Source organism: Epinephelus lanceolatus, chromosome 18 (assembly GCF_041903045.1).
Source record: "Epinephelus lanceolatus isolate andai-2023 chromosome 18, ASM4190304v1, whole genome shotgun sequence".
NCBI classification, from domain to species: domain Eukaryota; kingdom Metazoa; phylum Chordata; class Actinopteri; order Perciformes; family Serranidae; genus Epinephelus; species Epinephelus lanceolatus.
Window position 1 is genome coordinate 41,188,784 of NC_135751.1, and position 24,629 is coordinate 41,213,412.

Here is a 24,629-nt window from a genome sequence, read left to right on the forward strand (position 1 = left end):
TCTACCAGACAGAAAAGCATGTAAAGAAGTCGGACTTGTTTTGTTTCCTACCTGTCTCTTTAAAACCAGGTGCTTTCCCTTCCAGTATTTGAGCATCTGGAGAGATTGCAGTGTGCTGACAATATCCACTGGGTTCACTGCCGTCTCCTGACTGATCTCTGTGAACACAAAGGTGAGACAAGAGGAGGTCAGAGCGATGGGATCAGGAAAGAGACTAATGTTACCTTTCCACTGAACGATATGGCACGACTCTACTAAACTTAACTTGCTCTATTTTGGTCTTCCTTTAGCAGCAGTAGTTGATAGTGCCTGTTTTCTTTTAGATACACCTTGACTGAGGCTCCAAGCGAGTGGAGCCGATACTAGAGGGTGGAGTTAAAACACAGCAGACCACTGACACAAGACATCCTGCACAAACCAACCAGTTTTAAATTTCCAAGCTACTGTCATTAGCGACTAGGGCTCCACCTGACTGAGAGTTTTCCCAGTGGACCTCATCAGGGTCCATCAGTGGACTAGTCTCCTGCATGTTTCTGATATGAATGTAATGATGAAATGATATATTTTGGTGGTTTGAGTTGAAGGTGTGAGAAAGAATAGTATCAGTAACATTGTTAACACTGTGCTACATTACAGAGAAATACAAACCGTACTAATGAACCTTCATTAATATGGGCCTATATTTTATCTCCAAGTGCACGTCACACACTGAGCGAGCCGCCTGTTAATGACGCTGTGGGCTAATGGGCATGTAGCTACTTCCATGTTTCAGATGATACGTCATGTTTGTAGTCGACCAATGAAGATGAGTTTACATATCACCTTGGGTTCGTCCTTCACCTTCTCAAAATGATCCCACACTTTGGATTTCCTGCCCGACATGTTATTAACTAGCCTGTGGAATAACCGCAGGTACCAGCCCTGGAGATTAACCTGACGAGGACACTTCCTGTGTCTGTCCTTTCAAAGTAAAGTCACACATGGTCCAGTCATATAGGTTTGGATTTATTTTGACAAGGTGCAGCTCCTGATAGAGTTTCACATTTTTTGTTTTTTTTTTCACGACTAGCAAACACAATTTTTTTTTGTACACTACGCCACACGATTGATGAAGTTCAGACATTCCTCTGTTTGGTTGCCTATTAAAAGATCCCGTGAGCACTTAAGATGACTTCAAGGCAATTTCATGTGGCATCGCTACGCAGGTCAGTTGAGAATCCCTCCCACTCTGAGGAAGGTACTACCTGCAGTGGAAAACAAAATCAAGAAAAGGACCTGGTACCAAAAAGTGAGTCAAGCCGAGTTGAACCATGCAGTGCAAATGAGGCTCCTGAGTTAAATGCTAACACCAGCATGCTAACAGGCTCACAGTAGCCCTTTTTACATAGGAATTGTGCAAATTTGCAGGAAAGCCCAATCAGTGTTTTTTCAGCATTGGCAGTATAAAAACAAAATCAGGGAGTGCAGCAAAATGCCGCCTACCTACTTTTGTTTATACAGAATGTGCCTTTTTCAGGGCAATGGGGGGCGTGAGCAAGTAACAAAACGTGTAGCTCAGCGTGTGACGTAAACAGTGACGTGGGAGGGAAGCCGCGGCTGGTCAGTCCTTCAGTGATTCTGTCAGGTTTGTGTTTCCCTCTTGCTACTAGCTGGCGTCATCAACAGCTCCTCCCACAAGTCTTCAACAGCCCCTCCTGTTGCAGAAGGCCGCCTCAGCCTGTTTAAACTAAAAGGGTTCCACCAATATGTCTACCCTACGAGGCCGAAAATTGGGCACCTCGGATCAACTCGCCAATCCGGCTCTGTGTGTCTAAACGCTCGCAGCTTGCCGGCAAAACGGCCCAACATTCACTGAAAATCTGGCAGTGTAAAAGGGGCTAGTGACAATGTTAAAAAAATAGCTTGATGTTTTTGGAAATATGCTTTTTTTGCTTTCTTGCCAAGAGTAGCTGTAAAGTTAAGACATCACCAAACTCACATCAGTTCATCCTGAGTAGGACGTTAATGTGAAAAATTGAAATTTAATGGCCTTTTGATAGTTTGCGAGATATTTTACTTTGGACCAAAGTGGTGGGCTGACGCATATCGCCTCTCAGAGTCCAGCCATCACCGTCATTAAAAACTAGCATGGGGTGATGATTAAAAACAAACACTGGGCTCTAAGATGTTGATGGATTTACAGTCACAATGACACAGCAGTGATGTCTGACCTCATGAATTATTTATATGCTTAATGCTGAGTTATTTTTTTAATCAAAGATGACTTCGACAGCTTTCCTCCAAGGTCAGTAAACATGAACTTCTTCTATTTTAGATTTCAGAATAGTGAAGACACTCAGTGACTTCCAGCATGGATAATTTCTCTGTGAAGTTCCATTTTCTTCACAATGACATCAAATAATTTAAAAAGAAATCACAGAGAGAATTCTGTTTTGCTAAACAAACATCTTTATCATTGTTCAGGCTCGAGACTGAAAATCCACTCAGCATTATAAAACATTAGCTAAAGTGAGACCACATTCAGAGCTCTTTATGAAACGTGCAAACACAGTGGAGTTTCATCAAAAGGCCCCTGAATGACGACAATGTCTGTTAATCTCTACGAGCACACGGCAGAGGCAGAGCGGTCGCATCGTGGCAGGACAGTGAGAACACATTTTCAATGTAGACTGGAACGACTGAGGAGAGGTATTTATATTTCTCTGTGTGAGCTGAAAAGATCTTCCTAAATTCAAAATGACATGCAGAAATTATGAACAAAGAGAGAGGAGGACAAAAGAGGCTCGGAGCGAAGGGAACAGAGTGTTACTGAACTATCTGCTGTTTTGTCGTGGCTGCTGTCCGACCCCGCAGACAATCTTTTATCTGATGTGTTCACTGACTCTGTATTTAAAGTGACAAAAGGAGTTTTAAATTGCAGTGAAACAGTTTTGGGAACAGTAACTAATTTAAAACTAAGTGCAACATTGTGCCTCAGCCACAGGGGACTCTGAAACTCTGAGTTTCCAAGATTAAAGTTTTAAATTTACTAGAAAAAACTTGGATATTCTCTGAGATTGTCAGAAAATCTGCAAAAATCTCAGACATTCCCCGAGGTTAACTGCCAGAGAGTCAGGGGACGTAGCAGAAAGGGTGACAAAGTCCATGTGGGTGGACGAATGGGTCAAACGCAGGACTTTCACCCAGGAGATCAGGGTTTGTGTCCCGTGTGAGTCAACGCTGACTTATTATTTTCATTTTTTAGGACATATAAAGCTGCTGAATGCACAGAATTGCTGAATAGGCCCGTCCATGCTAATGTCATATGTTGACATTGCAAGGACACCCAGGAAGTCCAACTGATGGCCAGGTAACTTCCTGGTAATAAAAGGCTTAGAATCCGAGACAATACCTGACAAAGCCCTGTGAAACTGAAATACAAAAACTGAAAATCCATCCATTTTCATCCGCTTATCCAGGGCTGAGTTGCGGGGGCAGCAGGCCAAGCAGAATACCCAGACTTCCCTCTCCTCACAGATGTTTTCCAGCTCCTCCTGGAGGACCCCGAGGCGTTCCCAGGCCAGATGAGATATATAATCCCTCCAGTGTGTTCTGGGTCTGCCCCGGGGCCTCCTACCAGTGGGACGTGCCCAGAACACCTCCAACAGGAGGTGCCCAGAAGGATCCTGATCAGATGTTGAACCACCTCAACTGACCCCTTTCGACGCAAAGGAGCAGCGGCTCTACTCCGAGCTCCCTTCAGATGTCCGAGCTCCTCCTCCTATTTCTAAAGGCCCTGACACACCAAGCCGACGGTCCGCCGTCAACCGATGTTGGGCCGTCGGTGAGCGCCTGTCAGCCTAGTTTTTGTGGTGTGTCCCGCACTGTCGGCATTTTGACGTCGGCGGCTTTTCGGCCGTTTGAGCATGTTGAATCGGCGGCGGAGCTTGTCGGTGAGAGAGATCACTCTGATTGGCTGTTCAGGTTTTATTTCCTCGCCCCTGTAGCGAGTGAATCTGCCTGTAGTGAAACCGGGGCTAACCGGTGCTTCCTCCTCAGGCTCCACTTCACTCAGCTGCCCCACAGACCCGCTGCTTCTTCACACTTTAACCTGAATAACAAACCGGAGCTAGCTGGGAGCGGCTAGCGGAGCGTTAGCCGCAGCATGACCGGAGGGAAGCACAGCCAGTTAGCCTCCGCTAGTCTCTGAGCTAGCCCCGGCTCTCCGTTTGGATCCAACCGGAGCACCGAGCCCTGGTTTGTTATTCAGGTTAAAGTGGGAATAAGCAGCGGGTTTATCGGGCAGCTGAGTGAAGTGGAGCCTGCGGAGGAAACACCGGGACCGTCTGGATGTAATCAAAAGCTTTGCCTTCTTACTCAGCTCCCTCTTCACCACGACAGTCGGGTGCAACGCCCACATCACTGCAGATGCCACACCAAAAAAATCTACCCCAAAAAAAAAAACAAAAAACAAAAAAACCCAAAAAACAAATGTCTGAATATTGCTGTCGAGCCCTGACACTGAGCAGGAAGTTCCCTCAGTCCTCTGGATGTGTTTGGGTGACCCAGTTTTGCTCCAGTTTAAGTCGTGTGCGTCCACCGGCATTTCTCACCTGAACACTGAGCTGAAGTGACCTCAGTGCTCTCTGGTCCATTCACAAAGTCCGACACACATGAATGCATGCATGCACATATCAAAACACACACACACACACACACACACACACACACACACACACAGAGTTTCTTGTTGGCCTGTTTGACACTTTCAGATTTCTCCCTTATGTTACACTGTTTATTTTATAGTTTTCCTCTGATGAATGACGATGACTGTAAGGTCTGGCTCCACCCCTGCCTACTCTTCCTCACACCAGCATGTTTGAGAGTGTGGTCGAGCTCTGACCTTTGATGGAGATCTCTTTGCCCTGAAAGTTGTTCAGGTAGCGCAGCAGCACCTCCTTCCAGTAACTGCGGTAGCTGATAAGGCCCAGGTCAGACAGGGGGCGCTCAGGTGAGCCCACCTTCTCCTCCACCTTAGACAACAGGTAACCTTAAAGGACAGATCAGACAGAGCTGTGTGTTAGCTACACTCCTCCTTGAACAGTTTCTTCTCCTGCTGAGAAAATGAAAACAGGGATACAGGAAAGTAAGAAATTAATGACTGTAATACACAAAAAACAAGTGTGGAAGGTTTTTTCCTCCGAAGGGCAAGAGCTTCAGACAGCCTCTTAAATCTGCTGCTATTGTGCTGTGCATAATCCCTCGGCAAGTGTTAAGTTTATGAGACAAAAACACACACACACACACACACACACAAACTGAATTGCACTCACTGAAGTCTATGAGCATCTTGCCGTAGCCCTGCCTCATGTACTGTGGCATGGTGAGGATGCAGGACACGTTGTAGTTCAGGAACGAGTTCTTCTCCTGCAAGCGGAGAATGTTTGTTTGGCATGTTTTGTTCAGGGCTGATATCAGTAATAATATTTTAGAATTTAAGTTATTTTAAACTGATCCTTAACTTGTCTGATCTTTGGGCTTTGCATATTCACTCATGCTAACAACTCTTATCTGGGAAACAAGAGGACTCTGTAACTGTCCCCAGGTTACCTTGGAGAAGTACCCGACTAGATGGCACCCTGTGTTGTCGGCTTCGGTCATGACGTAGAAGAGGAAAGGTTCGACATCGTAGTACAGAGTCTTGTGGTCCAGGAAGAGCTTCGCCAGCAGACACAAGTTCTGACAGTAAATCTGTGAGGAAGAGCATCACAGTTTATCAAAGCTAACAGGAAACACAGACAGGTCTCCATCTCGTGAGGTGCAGGAGTCACTGCAGAAAACCAACCAGAAGTGCTATTTTTTGACTGGACCGCAGCATGCAAGGCTGTCTGTGAGTGAGTGAGTGAGTGATGTTAGGCCCTTGGTCGGAGTGATTGATGACATAAGGGTTGGTGTTTCCCCAGCGGCCATTGAGCTTTCCAGAGGAATAAGTGCTAACAAAGCAATGGCGACACTGACCCCCTGTTAATTTCTGTATGTGACTGATCCTGGCTTCATATGAGCAGAGAAAAATTCAGCTAGCCGCTAGACTAATTTATGCAATGGGAAAAGGAATTTGAGGGCTGTATTACTGTTTTCTTACGGTATCTAAATCCAGAATACAACTACTCATAGTCAGTGTGTTTCCAGTCACAGTGAAGTGGAGCTACAGTCCCAGCTGGATGAGGACATGTAACTGGCCTACTGTCCTTGTCCCAGTATGCAAGCACGGGAGGGGAATCCATTTATTGAGCCAAGTATGTGCGACTCCTCTACGATAGGTGGAGATATGCCCCCTTTCAGCTTGTTAGTATTGGACCTTTTTCCTGTTGACCTATTACGTCACAGACCAAACAATGGACAAACAAGTTAGCTACGGTTAGCTAGCAGCTAACTGCTACCATGGTGGACAACTTTACAGCTCTGTACATTTGGTCCGTCCAAAAAGTCACGGCTCTGGATGTAGATTTCTCCATGTTGTTACCGGCTTCTTCTTCTCTTACACATTTAATGCTATTGGACTTCCAGGTCAAAGCCCGGGGCGGAAACTGTGGAGCATGCTCAGAGCGCCTCGGCCAGTTTGGGTCTGATTGACTGTATACATGCAGGAGTCACATGATCTGGGTGTGTTAGTCCCACTGTGATGAATTCACTGCAGGACCATTTCACTCACACTAACATGTTCATATGTTCTTGCCTGAGGCTAAATGAAACTTGGACCCTCTAGGGGGGAGGGTCAGGAGGAGCTGCGTGCGCTCTCTTACCTTGTTCTTCTTCCCGTCCACCTCAAAGACAGAGATGTTCCCCTTCCTGTAGATCTCATCACCTGGAGGATGCTTCCACACACACTTGGCCTTCATGCAACAGAGAGAAAAGACAAAGCTCAGGTTAGTTTATATCAGGGACGTACTGGTTCTGAAACAGAGACCAAAGCCACAGCATGGTTGTGTTGTGCAGTTCTGTCTTCGGGCAGTGGTCTCTCCCCCTCTTCAACCCGCTGCCATCGCCCCAACAACACTGGATCCACTGCATCAGAGGGGCAAAGTTCAATAGCAGGTTGAAAAATACCAAAGTTACCCTTTAAGTGTTCTTTCGTGAATATTTGTTGGTTATTATAATTTTGGATCATCACTTACAGGCGTGCTCTTGTATCACACAACAACGTTTTTGCATTTTTAAAATGTGACACATTGCATTGTGGGACTGATAACAGAAGGTACATAAGAATGAACTTCTGTAGATGACACCGCCTCACCATGTGCCTGCGCAGGATGGTCTGGCTCTTCATATACTTGAGGCAGAACTCGCACATGTAGAGCCTCCCCAGCCGGGCGTATTCCTCCGGGTACGGAGAGTGGTACCATGTGTCCAGCTCGTAGCGGCCGAACACGATGGTCTTTATCATGTTGCTGCCCTCCGACACCTGGCCGGCCAGACGGAGCTTCTCCTGCACAGGCCACGACAGGAAGGAGCGGAGAGGGAGACGGGGAGAGGAAGAGAAAAGGTACAAAGAGGAACGAGAAGAGAGGGCAGGCGAGCAGGCGGAGGGGAGAAAGGAGAAAGAGGAAAGATCCCAATTATTCAGGGCAGAGGATCAGGTGAGGCAAAGATCATACAAAGGAAAACCTCAGTGGAGGCAACCAGCTATTAAAAGTGAACCAATAAAAACATGTAAGAAGAAAGATCAGAATGGGAAACAAACAGGAAAAGGCTTTATCTGAAGGTTCGAAAGAAATGTACAAGTTTACGTGGTGTCTGCAGGGACCTTTGGGACCTTTTCAGGAGCAAACAGAGGATGTGAGTGACAATATTGCACTTTTAATAACACGGTGTTTTAAAAATCTCTGAACCTGAATTTAATACTTTAATAATAATTAATAAATAATTTAAGGCCTTGCATCAGGGACAAGTGAATCTAAGATCATTTAACGATATAATATCTAACTTTTCTGCATTAAAATGTCTGAAAACAACCAAATGAATATAATATTTTTTGTTGAGTTGTGTAGTCACAGTATTCCAACAGATAATCTCCAACAGATCCAGAGAAATCTGTCATTTTAATCAAGGACACCTGATGTGTCATTTGGTCGCCGTTGCATTTCAGTAGCGTCATATACCCTCTCCACATGAGTTGGGGTTGTGGTTGTCTGCCAGATGATGTCATAAATTGCCTTTTTATGCAGTTTTATGCTAAATTTTTACAATATACACTATTTAGATATGTTGTTTTTAACTATGTATTTTAACCAGATGAAGGATTTTAGTCATCAGACGTCTGGATCTGAAGTTATCAGAGAAACAAGCTGAGCAAATGTTAGCGAAAGCTTGGCTCCAGCCCCTGCTGTGCCAAACAGCATTAAAAAAAACACAGATTTTTAACATGAAACTGCTTTATTCAGTATTTTTATTGTTTTAAATCACCGGGTGTGTTTGATGAAGAGACCTCTGCAGATAATTCAGCTTCCGGTTAAAACCTCTTGAACGTCTGGATCTTCTGTTACCAGGGAAAACAAGTGAGTACACATTAGCAGGTACTGGACCGGCAGCCTCTTGAGGACGTGCCAAACTGCATTGGAAAAACACTGATTTTTAAAATGAAACTGCTTTATTTAGATTGTTCTGGAAAACTGTACGCGCCATTTGTAGTTAACTGACTAAAATGTACGAAACCATCAATGTGACTGTTTAAAGTGAGCCTGGTTATGAAAATATTGATGCCTTCTCATCTGAGTGGGTCACAAAGGAACAGAGCAGAGGAAGAAACAAACAGAGAGTAACAGGAAGTGATTCTCCAAACTACCAAAAATATCTCAGACTCCTCTTGTGGCTGCAGAGGAGGGTTTTCTGACTGAAACAGAGAAGAAGAGGAATAATGCAGAAAAAGGGCGGGGCAGACAAAAAACAAAGGGAAGGAGGAAAGAGTAAGGGAGGGAGGTGACGATGAGTTTTCTCTCTTACAAGGTCCTCCGAGGCACGTGCCTGCGCTTTCCTGAACAGCTCGAGGTCGTAGTCGCTGGTGATGTTCTCCAGCAGCGGCTCCCTGCTCGCTCCGTGGCTCTGACGGTGCTCCTGGAGGTAAAGACAGAGAGAAGAACAGGGATTAAAATGGGAAGGATGCGGAGGGGAGAGGTGTAAGGAGGAGTACTGCACACACATTCACTCCTCATCCACTCACCATGTACTTGTCCTTCTGCTCTTTATTGAGACCAGAGTTCCTCTTCCTCCTCAGCTCCGTCACCTTCTCCTTGTATCGCAGCTGGCGCTCCGTAGGAGCCTGAGACCACACAGAGACAGAAACTCTTAGACACAGAAGAGTGTGCACTTTCATTTTAACTCCTTCTGGGAGGACAATATAGAAAGAAATAATCTCTTGCTGAGTTTTTCAATTCCAAATAATCCCAATATTGATATTTAATCGATGCTTGATGTAACGAAAACATTACAATGATCATTACAACCATGGCACCAACGTAACCATGGCATAACCCCAGATTCACACAGTATAGGCGTAGCCATAGCCATCACTATTTCAGTGTTTCCAATTCATGAAAGTTAACTGTAATGTTTGGTCGCCTAAAATAGTCCTGTTCCTCGTTTGGTTGTACTAAAAGACCATCTGAGGAGTCGGATATTCAGTTTTTTGGTTAGTGCATTTTGTTTTAATGGTTGTTTACAAGCAAAAATTAGCGTCATCACAGTTAAACACAGCTGTAAATGTACCATGCTAATCCAGCTAACAGCTAGTGTTAGGGTTATCTCCATCCTCTTCTCCAAATATGGTCACTTCTGGCTCCAAAATTCTAAGATAGCATCCACCACTTTTAACAACTGTACTGGTGTCCCACAGGGATCTATACTGGGGCCACTTTTAAATATTCTGTATATAAATTATTTGCTTCTGTCTGAAGAGATCCAGCCATATGCTGATGATACATGGATCCACACTGATGGTTCCATGGACAGAAACCTGCTTGCTAACATACTAATGAAATAAGCCACATTACAGCATTGCTTAACCACTCCCGTAGGTTCAATGTGACAAAATCTGTGAGCGTGTCCTTCTTAAAACGGGCATGCATGACACCTGAACCACATATAATGGCATCAGTATCACTTTAACCTGTCCTCTTGATCAGTGGTTTCTGAGAGGTGGGTCACAGTCCAAAAGTGGGTTGCGGGTCGATTCTGAAGGAACCATGAGTGACTCTAAAACTTGTCAAGTTTGTAAAAAACACACTTAATTTTGCGTACAGTGGATTTCTAGCACAGAGCTTTCATTTTGAAGTGCTGTTTCCTGCTGTAGAGTGAGTGACTAACAGACAGCTACTTAACAGAAACAGCAAACTAGCTCAACAACATGGCCAAACTCAAGTATGATGCTGAATATATTAAACTGTGTGGACCTTGAAGTAATGACGACAGAGAAATCTGGATCCTGTGTCTGGACCAGTCGGGAACTCCTGCTCTAGATCTTGTGTAAAAGCCTGAGAGTTAGGTTTGATTTGAATAGCTTTAGATTTGTAGGGATCTCAGTTATCTCCATAATATCTATATTATGTATGATCTTATTTTTGCATATCATACTTATATCACACTGTGTAGAGCTTTCCTTGCATTTTTACACATTTTTTAAAATCATGTTTCCTACTCTAGGTGCCTCTGTGAATTGTCCCAGGGACAAATAAAGTGTTTCGAACATCCTGAGCTGGAATATTAGATGTAAAAACGTTAATGTTTTAGACACAGTACTGTTCGATCTTCTCTTATTCATGTCCTGTGTGTTTTCTTTTCTTCTGACATAAGCAGAACTTCCAGAAAACTACCATGTGTTATACCGTCACGTTACTTTTATCCTGTGTGTATGAATTTTCTAAGATATGTGATGTTCTGTTTCAGGGTTCTTTTTAACATCCGGCCAACGGATGGAAATCAGTCTTTCAGGGTCAACTCTGATCATTTCTCTGTTGATCAATAACCTTATTAATGACATCAGAGCAGGACGAGTCCTTTCACACTCGCCGTGACTCAACCTACAGCAGCCCGTCATCACTTTGCCTCTGGTCCTGCTACACTGAGACTCACAGTGTGATCTCTAACCTGAGCTGCTTTGAGAGCGATGCACAAACACACCTTCAGTTCATGGTGACGTGATCAGACAGGTGAAACTGAGGAAGCGTCACAGCTTTCACCTGGACTCACTTGCTCAGTTTAGTCGAATATGTTCTGTACCCTTACACAGACAGTATATAAGTATGTATGTGTACATGTGTGTCTGTTTTAGGTGTGAGTGTGTGTCAGCATGTGTTAGGCTTGTCTGATGAACTTTACGTGCGCTCGCGTGTTACCTGGTTTCTTGTGGAGTGTCTGTTCTCATCCTGGCGGTGTGACAGCGTCCTCTCCTCGGCCTGTTTGTCGCGCGTCGATGCCTTGCCCTAAAAAAACATCAACACCGTCTGCCACCAGCGACTCACAACCACCATCCCCCCCACAGCAGGAAAAACACTGCGGCAGCCACCTCCGTGTTCCTGGAGGCTTTGCAGCTTGACAACTTCAATTTGAGTCTGTTGGTTTCCTTCAGTTTCATCCACTGGACACTTGGTCGCAGTGCGATGGCTGAGATGTTCCCACAGTGGAAACTTGGTTTTTACTAATGAGGAATGTCATAAAAGCGACAGAGTAGCAACTGAAGCAAAAATGCAACATGTTTTTACTCCAATGTGGCAGATCTTATCAGAAAAACACAACAGAATAAACTGTAAGGTGACAGAACACACATGATATATCCTGTGGGAAATGTTTGTTCCTCTGTTGCATTCATGGTTTCACACTCACTTCTTGCTCTGGAATCCCTGCTGATGTATCTGTGTGTGTATGTGTGTGTACCTTGCATTCATCAGCAGACAGATTGTGGTACAGAGGACATCCTGATATGGAGAAATGTCTCTCATGCCTCCCCGTTAGATGACCTGAGAGAAGACGAGAAGAGACAGAGAGTTAAGGGTCGGTGTACAGGACATCTGATCCAATGAAAAATGTCGCAGCCCTCACCCAAAGAGTTGCACCCCGGTGTGGGACACTTCATGTTGAAGTTGTAGCTCTCGTGGAAGCGCCGTCGTTTGGGCCGGTGGGAGAGGTCGTGGGCGGCGGCCTCTTTGAGTGACAGCTCTTTGGCCAATCGCTCGTCCTCCTCTTGTGAAACTACAATATCGTTGCTGGAAGACACAAGGTCGTTGCCAGGGCTGGACACCTCGATGTCTGACTCTGAAGACGGGGCGTTACCTGTCGGGGTCCGGGGAGGCGTCTCGTCCCGGTCTGCACCCTGCTTCAGGTCTGCTGAGCCAATCAGGACAAAGAGAATAAGGGGGACTGCAATGGCTGTGGCTGTAGCTGGCTGAATCCAGTGGTATAAACCATGTCATGCAAGCTTTTTGGAAGGGGGTTATATCCTCCTGAGACCTGGACTTTTGTTTCGTATGCATTTTTAATTTTTCCTAGCTATTTGGGATCAGTAGGACCTGATAAGTATAAAAAACTCAACATTGTCAATGATAATAAAGTCCCAATGTCTTCAAACGATTACTTCCTAATTCACTGTTGCTAAAATTTGTCAAATGTGTTGCCGTATCAAACTACAAACATTATTAAACATAAAAACAAAAGTTTCAACCATAACATGCGATCAGGTTTTGGACTTTGTCCACTTTGTCCACAGGAATCAGGGTCAGCTGCAGACTGACTTGGCAGAGATGGCTGCCATCTTGTTTTTACATGCATTAGTGTATTGTGCTCTTACTACCACTAGATGGCACAAAAAAGTGTCCACGGATGAGGACAACAGGTCTGAGTTAAGTAGAATGAAGTATAAGGTCAAGTAAACCTAAAATGTGACACAGGGTCTCAGGACGATATAACGCTCCAAAGTTAGGCTGAATTTCGATGAACAAAACTATCATGGACATTTTCATTGGGGTCCCTTGACCTCTCACCTCATGACATCTGAATGACAATGGGTTCTGTGGGGACACACGAGTCTTCCCTTTACAGACATGTCTACGCTACATGCTAGCCCCGTGCAGTTTTAGGCAAAAACCACGTGATTTTTCTCAAGCAGTACAAATATGTTAATTTCGCCCATTGTATTGGAACATTTCTGCACACTGGGGTCCCTTAACTGTCTTTGAATTGCACAAAATGTGTTTAACTGGAAAGCTGAGACTCTGGTGGATTCAATGAGCCCAATTTTATTCATGTGTGATGATGTTAGTGCCCATAGCAGCCATTTCAGTGTAGTGAGACCATTTTTGAAACTTGACCTCACTGTATAAAATGACCTATAGTGACCTCTAGGATAATCACAGCCTCATGAAACTTTACAATCACAAACTGAAGACCTTGAATATTCAGAGGATGTTTGGTTTTCAAAGGCATCTCGACAGTAAGGGGGTTTCTCAGTTGTTTCCAGAGCAGAAGTGCTCACCCTACAATCACTGAAAAACGCAGTTCTTACAGAAATCTCCAAATGTCAAAAGTTTTTGTTTCCAAATCACAGCATGGATTTTTCTGTGGGGTTCCTCAATGTCTTGCTTTCTTGGTCTCGGTTTTGGAGGGATTTTTAACCACTTTTATTAATTCTCAAGTGTTCAAAACTGCTTAAATCTAGCACTAAATATGCATTACGAGTAATATTAACCCAAAAATAGCTACAATAACTTAGGAGACATAAATCATAACAGGAATGGCCGGCATATTCTTCCACCGTGCTCTTCTAACCCCCTATACACTCTAAACTTTCTAAATAGGTGCCTTACCAAAACACAATGTTTATTACAGTCTGTGGTAGGGAGGGCTGGAGCAGAGGAGGTTAACATGTACCCTGACGATCTAATTTTAAATGCTTGGCTCAGTTATGAGGAAGCTGAACTATTTCTCCCACAGAGAAAGTCGTCCCAGCACAAATAACACAGACTGAATATTATGGCTTTCACGCAGCGCAGCAAGTGGTTGAATAAATATAACTACTGTGGTTTGGACGACAGCAGCAGCACTCACAGAAAAAATGTCACTGATTAAAAATCTGTATCTGTCCTAAACAGTCATGCAAATGTTTTAACACTTCTCCGTCTCTATTGCCAAAAAATCTATCTCAAGAGAACTCTCTATAGGCTGCAAATGTGACCACATGCAGATGCAGTTAACACCTTCCAATAGCAGCTGCCAGGTGAGAAATCCAATAGTAAAGACTGATGTTACTGCGGCAGAGGAGCAGTGTTTGAGCTCAGAGCGGCTGGCAGAAGAATGGGACACATCGCAGTTCATTTCCTTTCCTATTTCTCCACTGACATCGGACTATTTAAGATGTCAGGCAGGTTTTTGTTGACTCTAATTTCTCCCAGTGCTTAACAATTTAACTTTGTGTGACACCCTAAAACATATTTCCTGAGAAACCCTGCAGGTAGAGCAGCAAACAAAGACACAAAGAGGTATCTGCTGTTAAATACTGTGATCACAATACTGATTCATTTTCCTATAAGGACTATTTGACTACTGCATTATCACATCTTCACTGTTCCAGTTAGTGAGAACTTGTGTTGTGTTAAAAGTGCCAATATTTGATTGATTGCTAATGATAATAAGAATTCCCTAGAATTTCTCCAGCTTTCTTAAAGCGCCGGTCCATCTGTGTTCTCTTCTGTGTTTTTAAAATGGAAACTCTGCCGCTGGCAACAAGTATAGTCAGGGCTCAATTTGTCTCCTATCCAGGAACTAGCTCTTGTTAGATTAAATCTGGTGTTCCACAGGGGTCAATTTTAGGGCCCATGAGGTTTTTAATTACTTAATTTTTGTAAACTGGAATCTAATATTCAAATTTGTGAACAACAATAGTTGTTCTACAGTAAGTCTTTGGTTAAACCTTCTGTTTTAAGTTGTTAGAGTTTTGCTCTGACTTTTTCTTCTATTTTGCATTGTGTAAATAAACAAACAAAAACCTGGTTCACGTGGCAAAGACATGATGCAAATTCATAAATTGTGTTTAACTGTGTATCGTGACATCACTTCAGATTGTTTGATGATACGGCTCAGTGTTGAGACACTAAGAGATTAAACTGAACAACTGAACAATCAAAACGCAGATATATCTGCTTTACTGGAAACAGATCACCTGCTCCTGCAGAGACTGAAATTAGACAACAGATGCTGTATCTTCGTGCTCGTCCCAGTGTCCAGGATGTGTACCGAGACATATTTGTCTTCTTTATAATCAGGGACACACTGTGATCACAGAGAGGCCTCATGTCATCGGCTGAATGGCACCACGATGAATGAATGAAGCACACGGAGATGCTCCTCCTCCTCTTCCTCACATTCAGCTTCCATTTCATCTCTGCCATCTCATCAGTCTTTACTTTTACTCTCCCTCCTTCCCTCTGTCCCCTGACTTTACTGCTCTCATCACTTTTTTCCATCTTCTCATCTCCTCTTCCTCCTACTGTGCCTGTTTCTGCTCTCTTATAACAAATTAATTTATGATTTCTTCCTCCTGCTGCCAGAGGAGGTGCAAGAAAAACAGCAAAATCACCCTTTAATGTAACGCAAGGCTCTAACGTCTCAGACAAACAGGAAACACTTCTGTCCTCACCGTTTGCCTCAGTGTCTGAGCCGGATGACCTGCTCTGACGCAGTGGGTATTTTTTGGCTGTGGTGTTTGTTGCCCCCTGTTGGCTGCGTGTGATCCTGCGCCCGGAGGAGAAGACGGACGCTGCCACTGCTGTTGCTGCTGCTGCTGCTGACTCTGCTGCTGAATCCTGGCCTTCATCAGGACCTGTGGCTGCAGGAGAGCTGCTCCGTGCTGAGCTGCAGTTATCTAGAAGAGAGGAGATTACTTTAAAATTTCCAGTTTGGTTTTTAAAACACTGTATCAAACACCTCAATTTAATGCTTTAAACAACTTTTTAAAGACTATTTTTGACCAAATTTAAGACTGATTTGGACTAATCACCTTTTTCTTATACAAAAAATGCAGATAAACATATAGATTAGTGATCCTGTGCAGAGGTACATATGAATATGGTTATCAGATTCAGTAAGGTTAATCTACATTTTGCTGACAGGTAAGTTTAAGTATAAAGAAGGAAAGATAGTATAGACCCTTTTTGTGTTTGTAAACAGTGATGATGTATTTTGTGGGCAGAGCTGAACTAGTGGCAGAAAGGGAGAGTAGCGGTGTTGATGTGAGCGCCAAATAAAACGTAAAAAGCACTATAGTGTTTATATTCTTGACTCGTTTTTATATCCACGAGTTTATGATCCAAGTGTAGTGGGAAAAAAGGTTTTGTCTCCAGTTAATTAGAACCTCGATATTTAGGCTAATCACTGCTGATCAGTAGAGGAGTGTGTGTTCGGCTTATTGAAATTACTTAATTATTCATGTAGTGAAAGATGAATAAAAACAAGAATTAGAAAAACTCACGTTTGTCAAAAATGGATTTCTTATTGTCCTTGAGTAATAGTTGTGGAAGTTAATGTGGAAGGACAACTTATCAAAGTGCTAGCGCGCTAGCTAGCTAACGCTGTCTGCTTATTAACACTTCAGGTTCACCACTGCTCACTTTACAAAGGACACTGCAAGGAAGCCTATTATGTGCATTTGAATCCCACCTGCATCCAGGCAGGGAAAGTTAAAGGCACCCTCACATTAGCGATGTAGCTAATGTAGCTAGCGTGCTACCTGTGGCTGATCGCTGACAGCTAGAAACAAACAAAGACCCAGTGTCCGTTTATTCATCTAAACAAAGAACCTGTTTTCTTGTGGTGTCCTTTCTAAAATGAGCAAAGGTGAAAGTCACTATTCTGTTATGATCAAGGAGTTATTAAACAGACAGCGTTAGCTAGCTAGCTGAAAAGTTGTCTGTTACTTCCACATTACATTAGATTATATGTGGACGTCTCCACGAGTTTTAACCCGGGACAATAAGACGAATCCATGTTTGACAGATGTGAGTTTATACAGTTCCTGATGATGAATTATCTTTCACCATGTCAGTAATTCTATTCATGTAAACCAAACACACACTCCTCTGCTGAGCGTCCAGCAGTGATTGTATCCTGAATATTGAGATTATAATTAACTGGAAACAAAACTTTATTTTCTACTATGGCATCCTCTGCAACGGTTTTCTATAAAAAATGAAGGTTATCTCAATCTGTATTCCTGTTCTGACATCCAAGGACACAAGAAGACATTTTTATTCCAGGTATGTCGACTGTTTCTCTCTGATGTCGGCTGTTTTTCTCTGCAAAAACAGCCGACTACTGTAACGCAACTACTGTAACGTAACTGTGACGTCCACTAAAAACTGGTCTGTTAGGTTCAGTGGATTGTTTAAAGGCCCAGGCGCATCAAACCTGCGTCTTGGTCAAAAACTTGCTCATGAACACACCACAAAGACTACAGCTGATGGCCAACCAGCCCAACACTGGTATCTTTAGGTTTCAGATGAATAGATGAAATCTAGGTACCTCAACAGAAGGGGGACTAAACAATGGCAACAGTATGGAACAGTTCCATTGGCGACATCCACAACTTTTCGTAGTGGAAACAGAAAAAAGGCGTACCGAACTGAACTGAACCATACCGTGGAAACAGGGCTTTGAAGGCCCAGACACACCGAACTGACCTCAAAGAACTAGCGGCGATGAAAGCTGACTGTTGCGTCTCAGCCAAAAAGTTGTTTACAAACACACTGCAAAGACAACAGCCAGCGGTCAACCAGCCCAACACTGGTATCTTTAGCTTTTAGATGAACAGATGATCTCGGTACCCCAACAGAAGGGGGACCAAAATTGGTAACGGTACGGAACGGTTCCATTGGGACCATCCACAACTTTTCGTAGTGGAAACGGAAAAAAAAGCGTACTGAACTGAACCATCCCGTACTGCTCGGTGGAAACGGGTTTTAAAGGCCCAGATACACAAAACCGACCTCAAAGAACTAGCTGCAATGAAAGCTGACTGTTGCTACTCCACCAAAAAGTTGCTCATGAACACACTGCAAAGACAACAGCCAACGGTCAACCAGCCCAACACTGGTATCTTTAGCTTTTAGATGAACAGATGATCTCGGTACCCCAACAGAAGGGGGACCAAAATTGGTAACGGTACGGAACGGTTCCATTGGTGCCATCCACAAGGTTTCATAGTGGAAATGGAAAAAAAGCGTACCGAACTGAACTGAACCATACTGTACTGCTCTGTGGAAACGGGGATTTAAGGCCCAGACACACCAAACCGAACTCAAAGAACTAGCTGCAATGAAAGCTGACTGTTGCATCTCTGCCAAAAAGTTCCTCATGAACACAATGCAAAGACTACAGCCAATGGCCAACCAGCCCAACACTGGTATCTTTAGCTTTTAGATGAATAGATGACATCAGCAAAGATTAATCAGATTAAATGACAATAGAAATAGTTATTTTTACGTTGATGTCTACATGGAAACATGGCTAAATCAAAAACTTAACTATCTACTGAACTGCGTTAAAAGTTTCCCAAAGTCTAGATGGATTTGTTAAACCTGAGCCGTTTGAAACGGAGCGACTCCAAACTAAAATATTAAGAAGAAAACAGAGTTACTTGTTGTGAATATCCTCGGTGGTTGTGGAGAAACTAATCCGGCCACAGAAAAGAAGACTGAACCTCTGAACCTGCTTCTGTTTGGAGAAATTTAGCCTCTGTTGTGTTTCGGAGCCTCCGAGGGGACGAGGACGGAGCAGCCAACTTCTCTCAGTAACAAAAAGCAGAGGAAACAGTGTCACCTTTTCTTTCTCTGCTGTAACCCCCCACCCTCTGGCAGCTACAGCAGAAAGAGGTCACACAGGGGGTGGGAGTGGAGTTTGTTTGTGTGTCTGTGGTGGGGGAGCTCGGCCTGTCTGAACCCATTCATGCTTTACGGCTGCCCATATATAATAGACACTGCAGTGGGGGGGGGGGCACACGTCTCTCTGTGATCCCTGCATGAAAACATCCTCATTCAAATCAATGACACACATAAATCAATTTTTTCCGAATGTAGAAATGTGTGGCTGGATAACTATGTTTGATTAAATATGTATGAAAAGATGAACATTACCAACGAAGTTAACTGTGGCTGAAGAGAAGAAAACAATCTGTACTATAACAAATAGGTTTAATTATTACTAAAAGGAAGATGGTACTTTCTAAAGTCTACTTCGAGGTCACAGACACTGGGGAGGATCCCCCTAAAGTTCTGAAATACACTGATGTAATTACACTAAGGTTATTCTTAAGATAAGTGATCCCTTAAAGAAGAGGTGGGCAACCTGCAGCTCCAAACAACATGTAGCTCTTTAGCTTCTCTCCAGCGACTCCCTGTGGCTGTGACAGAAAATTATTATAAATATTATATGGAAATGAAAAAGTTATTTTTTATTTTATTTATCATTTTAATTTTCATTTATTCTTGCTCACCGATTTTTTTTCATCAACTAAGATGTGTGTCATATGTCCGTGGTCTGGGACATAATTTGTCACTGAAAAAAAAAAGGTAATAAATTGCAATAAATCACAAAATATTTTATTAACATGTTTAAAATCACAATAATGTCGTATTGTGACTTATGTAACGTGATAATATCGTATCATGGGGCCTCTGGTGATTCCCACCCCTACTGAAATCATCGCTACCAATGGCTACAGCCATCTTGAGTCTTCTGGCTGAGTGATGGGGGCAGCAGTAGCTCAATCCATAGGGACTTGGGTTGGGAACCAGAGGGTCGCTAGTTCTAGTATGGTGCTGTACAGGTGCCAGCTTGCCTGCTGGGCTCTGTCAAGGTGCGCTTGAGTAAGGCACTGAACCCCCAACTGCTCAGGCACTGCTCCAAGGACAGTCCCCTGACTCTGACTCTGAAGTATGTCTCCTTCTGTGGACTCCAAATCCAGAAGGGAAAAAGTCTCAGGGGAAAACAGAGAATTTATTGGTGCGTGGACAAATCTGTCGGTGTCTGGTCGCTGACCATACTCACATATTTTGGGACTGCCTAAAAATACAGACATTCTGGAAAAACCTTAAAGGAGAAATGGAGAGAATCCAGGATCTGGACATTCCCTTGGACCTGTTGTTATTTTTACTGGATGTACTGCCTGATCACTGGTTTACCACAAGCAAGTGTTGTATCCTGCATATGTTAGTGATGACTGCAGGAAAAACAATATCTACTAATTGTTGGATGAAGCTCAACCCTCCCATTACTATTCAATGGCTGCAAAAAGTCAAACAGGTTTACATGATGGAGCACAAGACAGCTCAGCCACAACTAAAACTCCCCGTTTTCAAAAGGAGATGGACATCAGTTCATAGCCCCTTTTACACTGCCAGATTTTCGGCGATTGTTGGGCCGTTTTCCCGGCAAGCTGCGAGCGTTTAGACACACAGAGCCGGATTGGCGAGTTGATCCGAGGTGCCCAATTTTCCGCCTCGTAGGGTAGACATATTGGAGGAACCCTTTTAGTTTAAACAGACCGAGGCAGCCTTCTGCAGCGGGAGGGGCTGTTGAAGACTTGTGGGAGGAGCTGTTGATGACGCTGCACATGCGAGCCACTGGAGGTGGATAAACAGGAAACAGCTGATAGCAGGAATTAGCCAGCAGCTAGAAGCAAGAGGGAAACGCAAACCTGACAGAATCTCCGAAGGACTGACCAGCCGCGGCTTCCCTCCCACGTCACTGTTTACGTCACACGCTGAGCTACACGTTTTCTTACTTGCTCACGCCCCCCATTGCCCTGAAAAAGGCACATTCTGTATAAACAAAAGTAGGTAGGCGGCATTTTGCTGCACTCCCCGATTTTGTTTTTATACTGCCAATGCTGAAAAAAGACTGATTGGGCTTTCCTGCAAATTTACACAACTCCTGTTTAAAAGGGGCTTTAGATGACCCTGTCTAGAGAGCTTGTTTATTATTTTGAGGTTTAATTATTTGTGGATTCATGCGTATATATGTGTATGTACATGTATGTGTGTAATATGTGTATGGATGGATGCATATGTCGATGGAGGGTGAACACTTTGTAGCTGTGTGTCTTCTACAGCTGTGTGACGAATCTTCACCCACATGTGAATTTATGTCAGGTACAACACACTCTCAATGTGAGAGAAGCTGCTGCTAAATGTTTTTAAAGAAGTTGAAAACGTATCTGTTCACTTTAACTTTAACTCGCTGACTTTCCTCACACAGGTCTGAAACTCGTTCTATTTACGCTTCACGCTGCTGCAACTGTGTTAAGATCTTACTTGATTTTATTACTTATAGTTTCCCAGCTATGATTTTATGAATCAGTTAATTCATGTTTTAAACTGTTTTAAATGTCATTTTATATGTTTATTTTATGTAAATAAAGGTAATAGTTATTATTATTAGTCAGTACTTCTGTCAGTGTCGTAAGTTGGTTTAAATCAAATTAATATTAACAGTCCTTCAATACTATAAATGTATGACAGACCAAACTATAAGAGCTGTTATGAGAGAAGTGAAATGTTGCATGTAGGACACCTATGTTAAACACACACTGTATTCACTGTGTGTTTCTGTCTGTGCTGTAAATGTCCCTCCTGCTGTTTCTTAATCTTCAGTTTCTCATCCCAAACTTTAATTTGTTCTTCTCCAGGTGACATAATTAATCTGTGTGAATCAATTCCTCCTATAATGGATTATGTTTCATAAACTCATAATGTTTATTTACCTTGTGAGCTGCGGCTGAGTCGCAGTGACGCGCGGGTCAGGCGCGTGCTGCTGCGCCTGTGCACGCTCTCTGCAGCTTCGGTGTGCTCGAGGTCGGCGGAAAAATCCGAGTCCTCCGTCCCGTCCGAGCTGCTGCCGGCGGTCCTCTGAAAAGTTACCGGAAATCTGCGTCATTAAACCTGGACTGTCACCGACATTATTATCGCAGGAAACAGAGAAGTATTATTAAACTGATAATTAAAGATTTTTGTTTGTTTTTTTTTTACCAGTGGATAATTCAACAAAGATCCCATGCTGGGGGAGGAGCATCACCTCCTCCACATCTCCTCCGGCTCTGCTCCCCTCCTGCCTCCTGCCTCCTAACGCGATGGACGTCTTAATAAATACTCTAAATAAGCCTCATCACATCACCTCCGGTTCACCCCGAATAACACCGTCTGCATCTGGTACCGAGCACCATACGACAACACCCGAGTGCAGCCTCCGCGTGAGGTCCCAATATGAAGCCAATTAACTGTCTTAAGACTGTTACCATGGTGACCCCAACTGCTCAGTTAAGACAAATGAAATAATAACAGGTCCCATCATTGTCTGTTCTCTCAGTGTCCCTGCCTGTGTCTGTATCTGTCTGCACACGGAGTGAACGGGGCGATGCTGATAACGGAGGCGCACCGGGACTCACCCCGCAGAGACCCGGCCGGGTGGGGGTTGGGCAGGGGGACCCTAGCAGGAGCCAACATGTCATTTGCATTGAGCAAATAAAACACTGTGAGGCCCCTCCACCCTCTGAGACAACAGCTCAGATGTGACATTATAGGGCTGCTGATTAAGAATTAAATAAAGAAAGAAATCATATGTTGTACAGCCCTCTGAGGGAAATATTGGACTTTATATATAAAATAATATAAAATTTAAATGGAACTGAAATGATCTGTACAGCCCTTTAAGGCATGCTTTGTGACATTAACTATGACCTGACCTATATTTCTCTGTAGTGTAGTCACTGCACTTAATATTTAGGCCACCATCATATTTATTTGTAATTTCTACATATGCCACATATAATTTACACAGGTTTACCCAAGCAATAGAAATCAGGAGAACTACACCATAAATCAAAATTAGCCTTCACTATACGACAAATATAAATAAAAAAGGTACAGTAAATACAAAAAAAGAGAAAAATAATTACAATACAATACTCATATACCAATGTACAACATACAGTGCTTTATGACCTATTAATGTGCAAAATGACATGAAGACATGCCATCACCATTATGCTACTTGCCTTTAATATTAGTAAAAATGAATGATTTTTTTAGTACTTTTCAATCAATTATAATAGTACCACTGGATTTTTAATATTAATAAAAATAAACAACATTTTTTATAATACCTCTCAATAAATTATAAGACTACCTCTGTCCTTTAATATTATGAAAAATGAACAACATTTTTATAATACTTTTCAATAAATTTCAAGTGTACTTCTGTCCTTCAATTTAAAAAAAAATAAACTACTTATTTAATAATACTTTTAATACATTTCCAATAGTATTTCAGTTTAAAAGTACTATTGTCGTAAATATGAATATATACAAACTACCCTTTTTAATAATACTTTCAATAAAGTTTAAGAGTTCTACTCTTTTAATATTAATAAAAATGAATTACATTTTTTAGTATTTTCAATACATTTTAATAGTAATATTGTTTAATATTACCACTGTCTTTTAATGTAAAAAAAACAACAACATTTTAATAATATTGTCAAATATATTTCTGAGCACCAGTCTTTTCATAAAAACAAAAATGATCAACATTTTTTAAAATACTTTTCAATACATTTCAAGAGTACTTCTGCTCTTCAGTGTTTTTAAAAATAAACTACTAATTTAATATTTATTTAAATATTTTTTGAGAGTAAAAGTATAACTGTCTTTTATTTGAATAGAAATTAACTATATATTTAAAAATACTTTTCATTAACTTTTAAGAGTAATTCTGTCTTTTAATATTAATAAAAAATGAACTACATTTTTATAATACTTTTCAATACATTTCCAGTAGTATTGCAGTTTAATAGTACTATTGTCTTTCAATATGAATAAATACGAACTACACTTTTTAATAATACTTTCAATAAAGTTTACTACTGCCTTTTAATATTAATAAAAATGTATTCAATACATTTTAATGGTACTATTGTTTAATAGCACCACTCTGTTAATATTAATAAAAAATAAACTACTTTTTTTATCAATGCAAAATAGATTTTAAAGGTATTAAAGACAGGGGTAAACAATACCAGGCGAAAAGAAAAATAACTGTAGAAACTTCTCTAGGCTACAGCGCGGACATCACAGCTCACTGAACGTTAGTGTTTCTGACAACTTCACAACAAGAAGCCAAGCACCTCATTAACATAAGACCAATTAGATTAAAGAGGAGGCGGGGGTTGAGAGAGTCGGACCAATGAACGTAACCGCTGCCCAGATTCTGTCCAATCACAGCGTTGTTTTGGTGCGGACGCCTCGCTCCATTCTCGCACTCAAAGAACAGCCTGTTCCCTTTCAACAGTTACAGCTGCCGTTAGTTACCGACATTACCGGAGGTCAGCGTCTCTGTGCGCGCCGCCAGCTGCTGGACATGTGACCGAATTTACACAGCCCAAATTTTCAAAGCTTTTCTCACTGTGTTCCGAAGAAGCGACAACTAATAAACAACAACAACACGTTCCTGCAACTCAGCATAAACATTAGCTAGCATAGCCTTTAGCATCAACACGAAACACGAGATCAGATGAGTGACTCTACAAACATCCATATTCAGTTAAAAGCTACAACTTATTA

General features: G+C 42.5%; 1 protein-coding gene across 9 annotated transcripts in view; it reads right to left on the minus strand.

The window, feature by feature from the left end:
- The window catches only part of LOC117268234 (histone acetyltransferase KAT7-like), a 33,511-nt gene that overhangs the window by 8,511 nt on the left and 371 nt on the right, over positions 1-24,629 (minus strand). Inside the window, exons 1-15 of one of the 9 annotated variants that reach the window (XM_078161781.1) lie at positions 22,041-22,601; positions 21,776-21,920; positions 15,659-15,883; positions 12,070-12,354; positions 11,905-11,987; positions 11,367-11,453; positions 9,197-9,295; positions 8,980-9,090; positions 8,822-8,869; positions 7,274-7,465; positions 6,783-6,872; positions 5,590-5,730; positions 5,313-5,406; positions 4,883-5,029; positions 52-158 (exon numbers count right to left, since the gene is read on the minus strand). In XM_078161781.1, the coding sequence (XP_078017907.1) occupies positions 52-158; positions 4,883-5,029; positions 5,313-5,406; positions 5,590-5,730; positions 6,783-6,872; positions 7,274-7,465; positions 8,822-8,869; positions 8,980-9,090; positions 9,197-9,295; positions 11,367-11,453; positions 11,905-11,987; positions 12,070-12,354; positions 15,659-15,883; positions 21,776-21,920; positions 22,041-22,067 (1,881 nt within the window). In that variant the 5' untranslated portion in view covers positions 22,068-22,601. Of the gene's footprint in view, positions 1-51; positions 159-4,882; positions 5,030-5,312; positions 5,407-5,589; positions 5,731-6,782; positions 6,873-7,273; positions 7,466-8,821; positions 8,870-8,979; positions 9,091-9,196; positions 9,296-11,366; positions 11,454-11,904; positions 11,988-12,069; positions 12,355-15,658; positions 15,884-21,775; positions 21,921-22,040; positions 22,602-24,629 lie in introns of those variants that run through there. The other 8 variants (XM_078161782.1, XM_078161784.1, XM_078161783.1 and 5 more) reach the window with 8 other exon arrangements.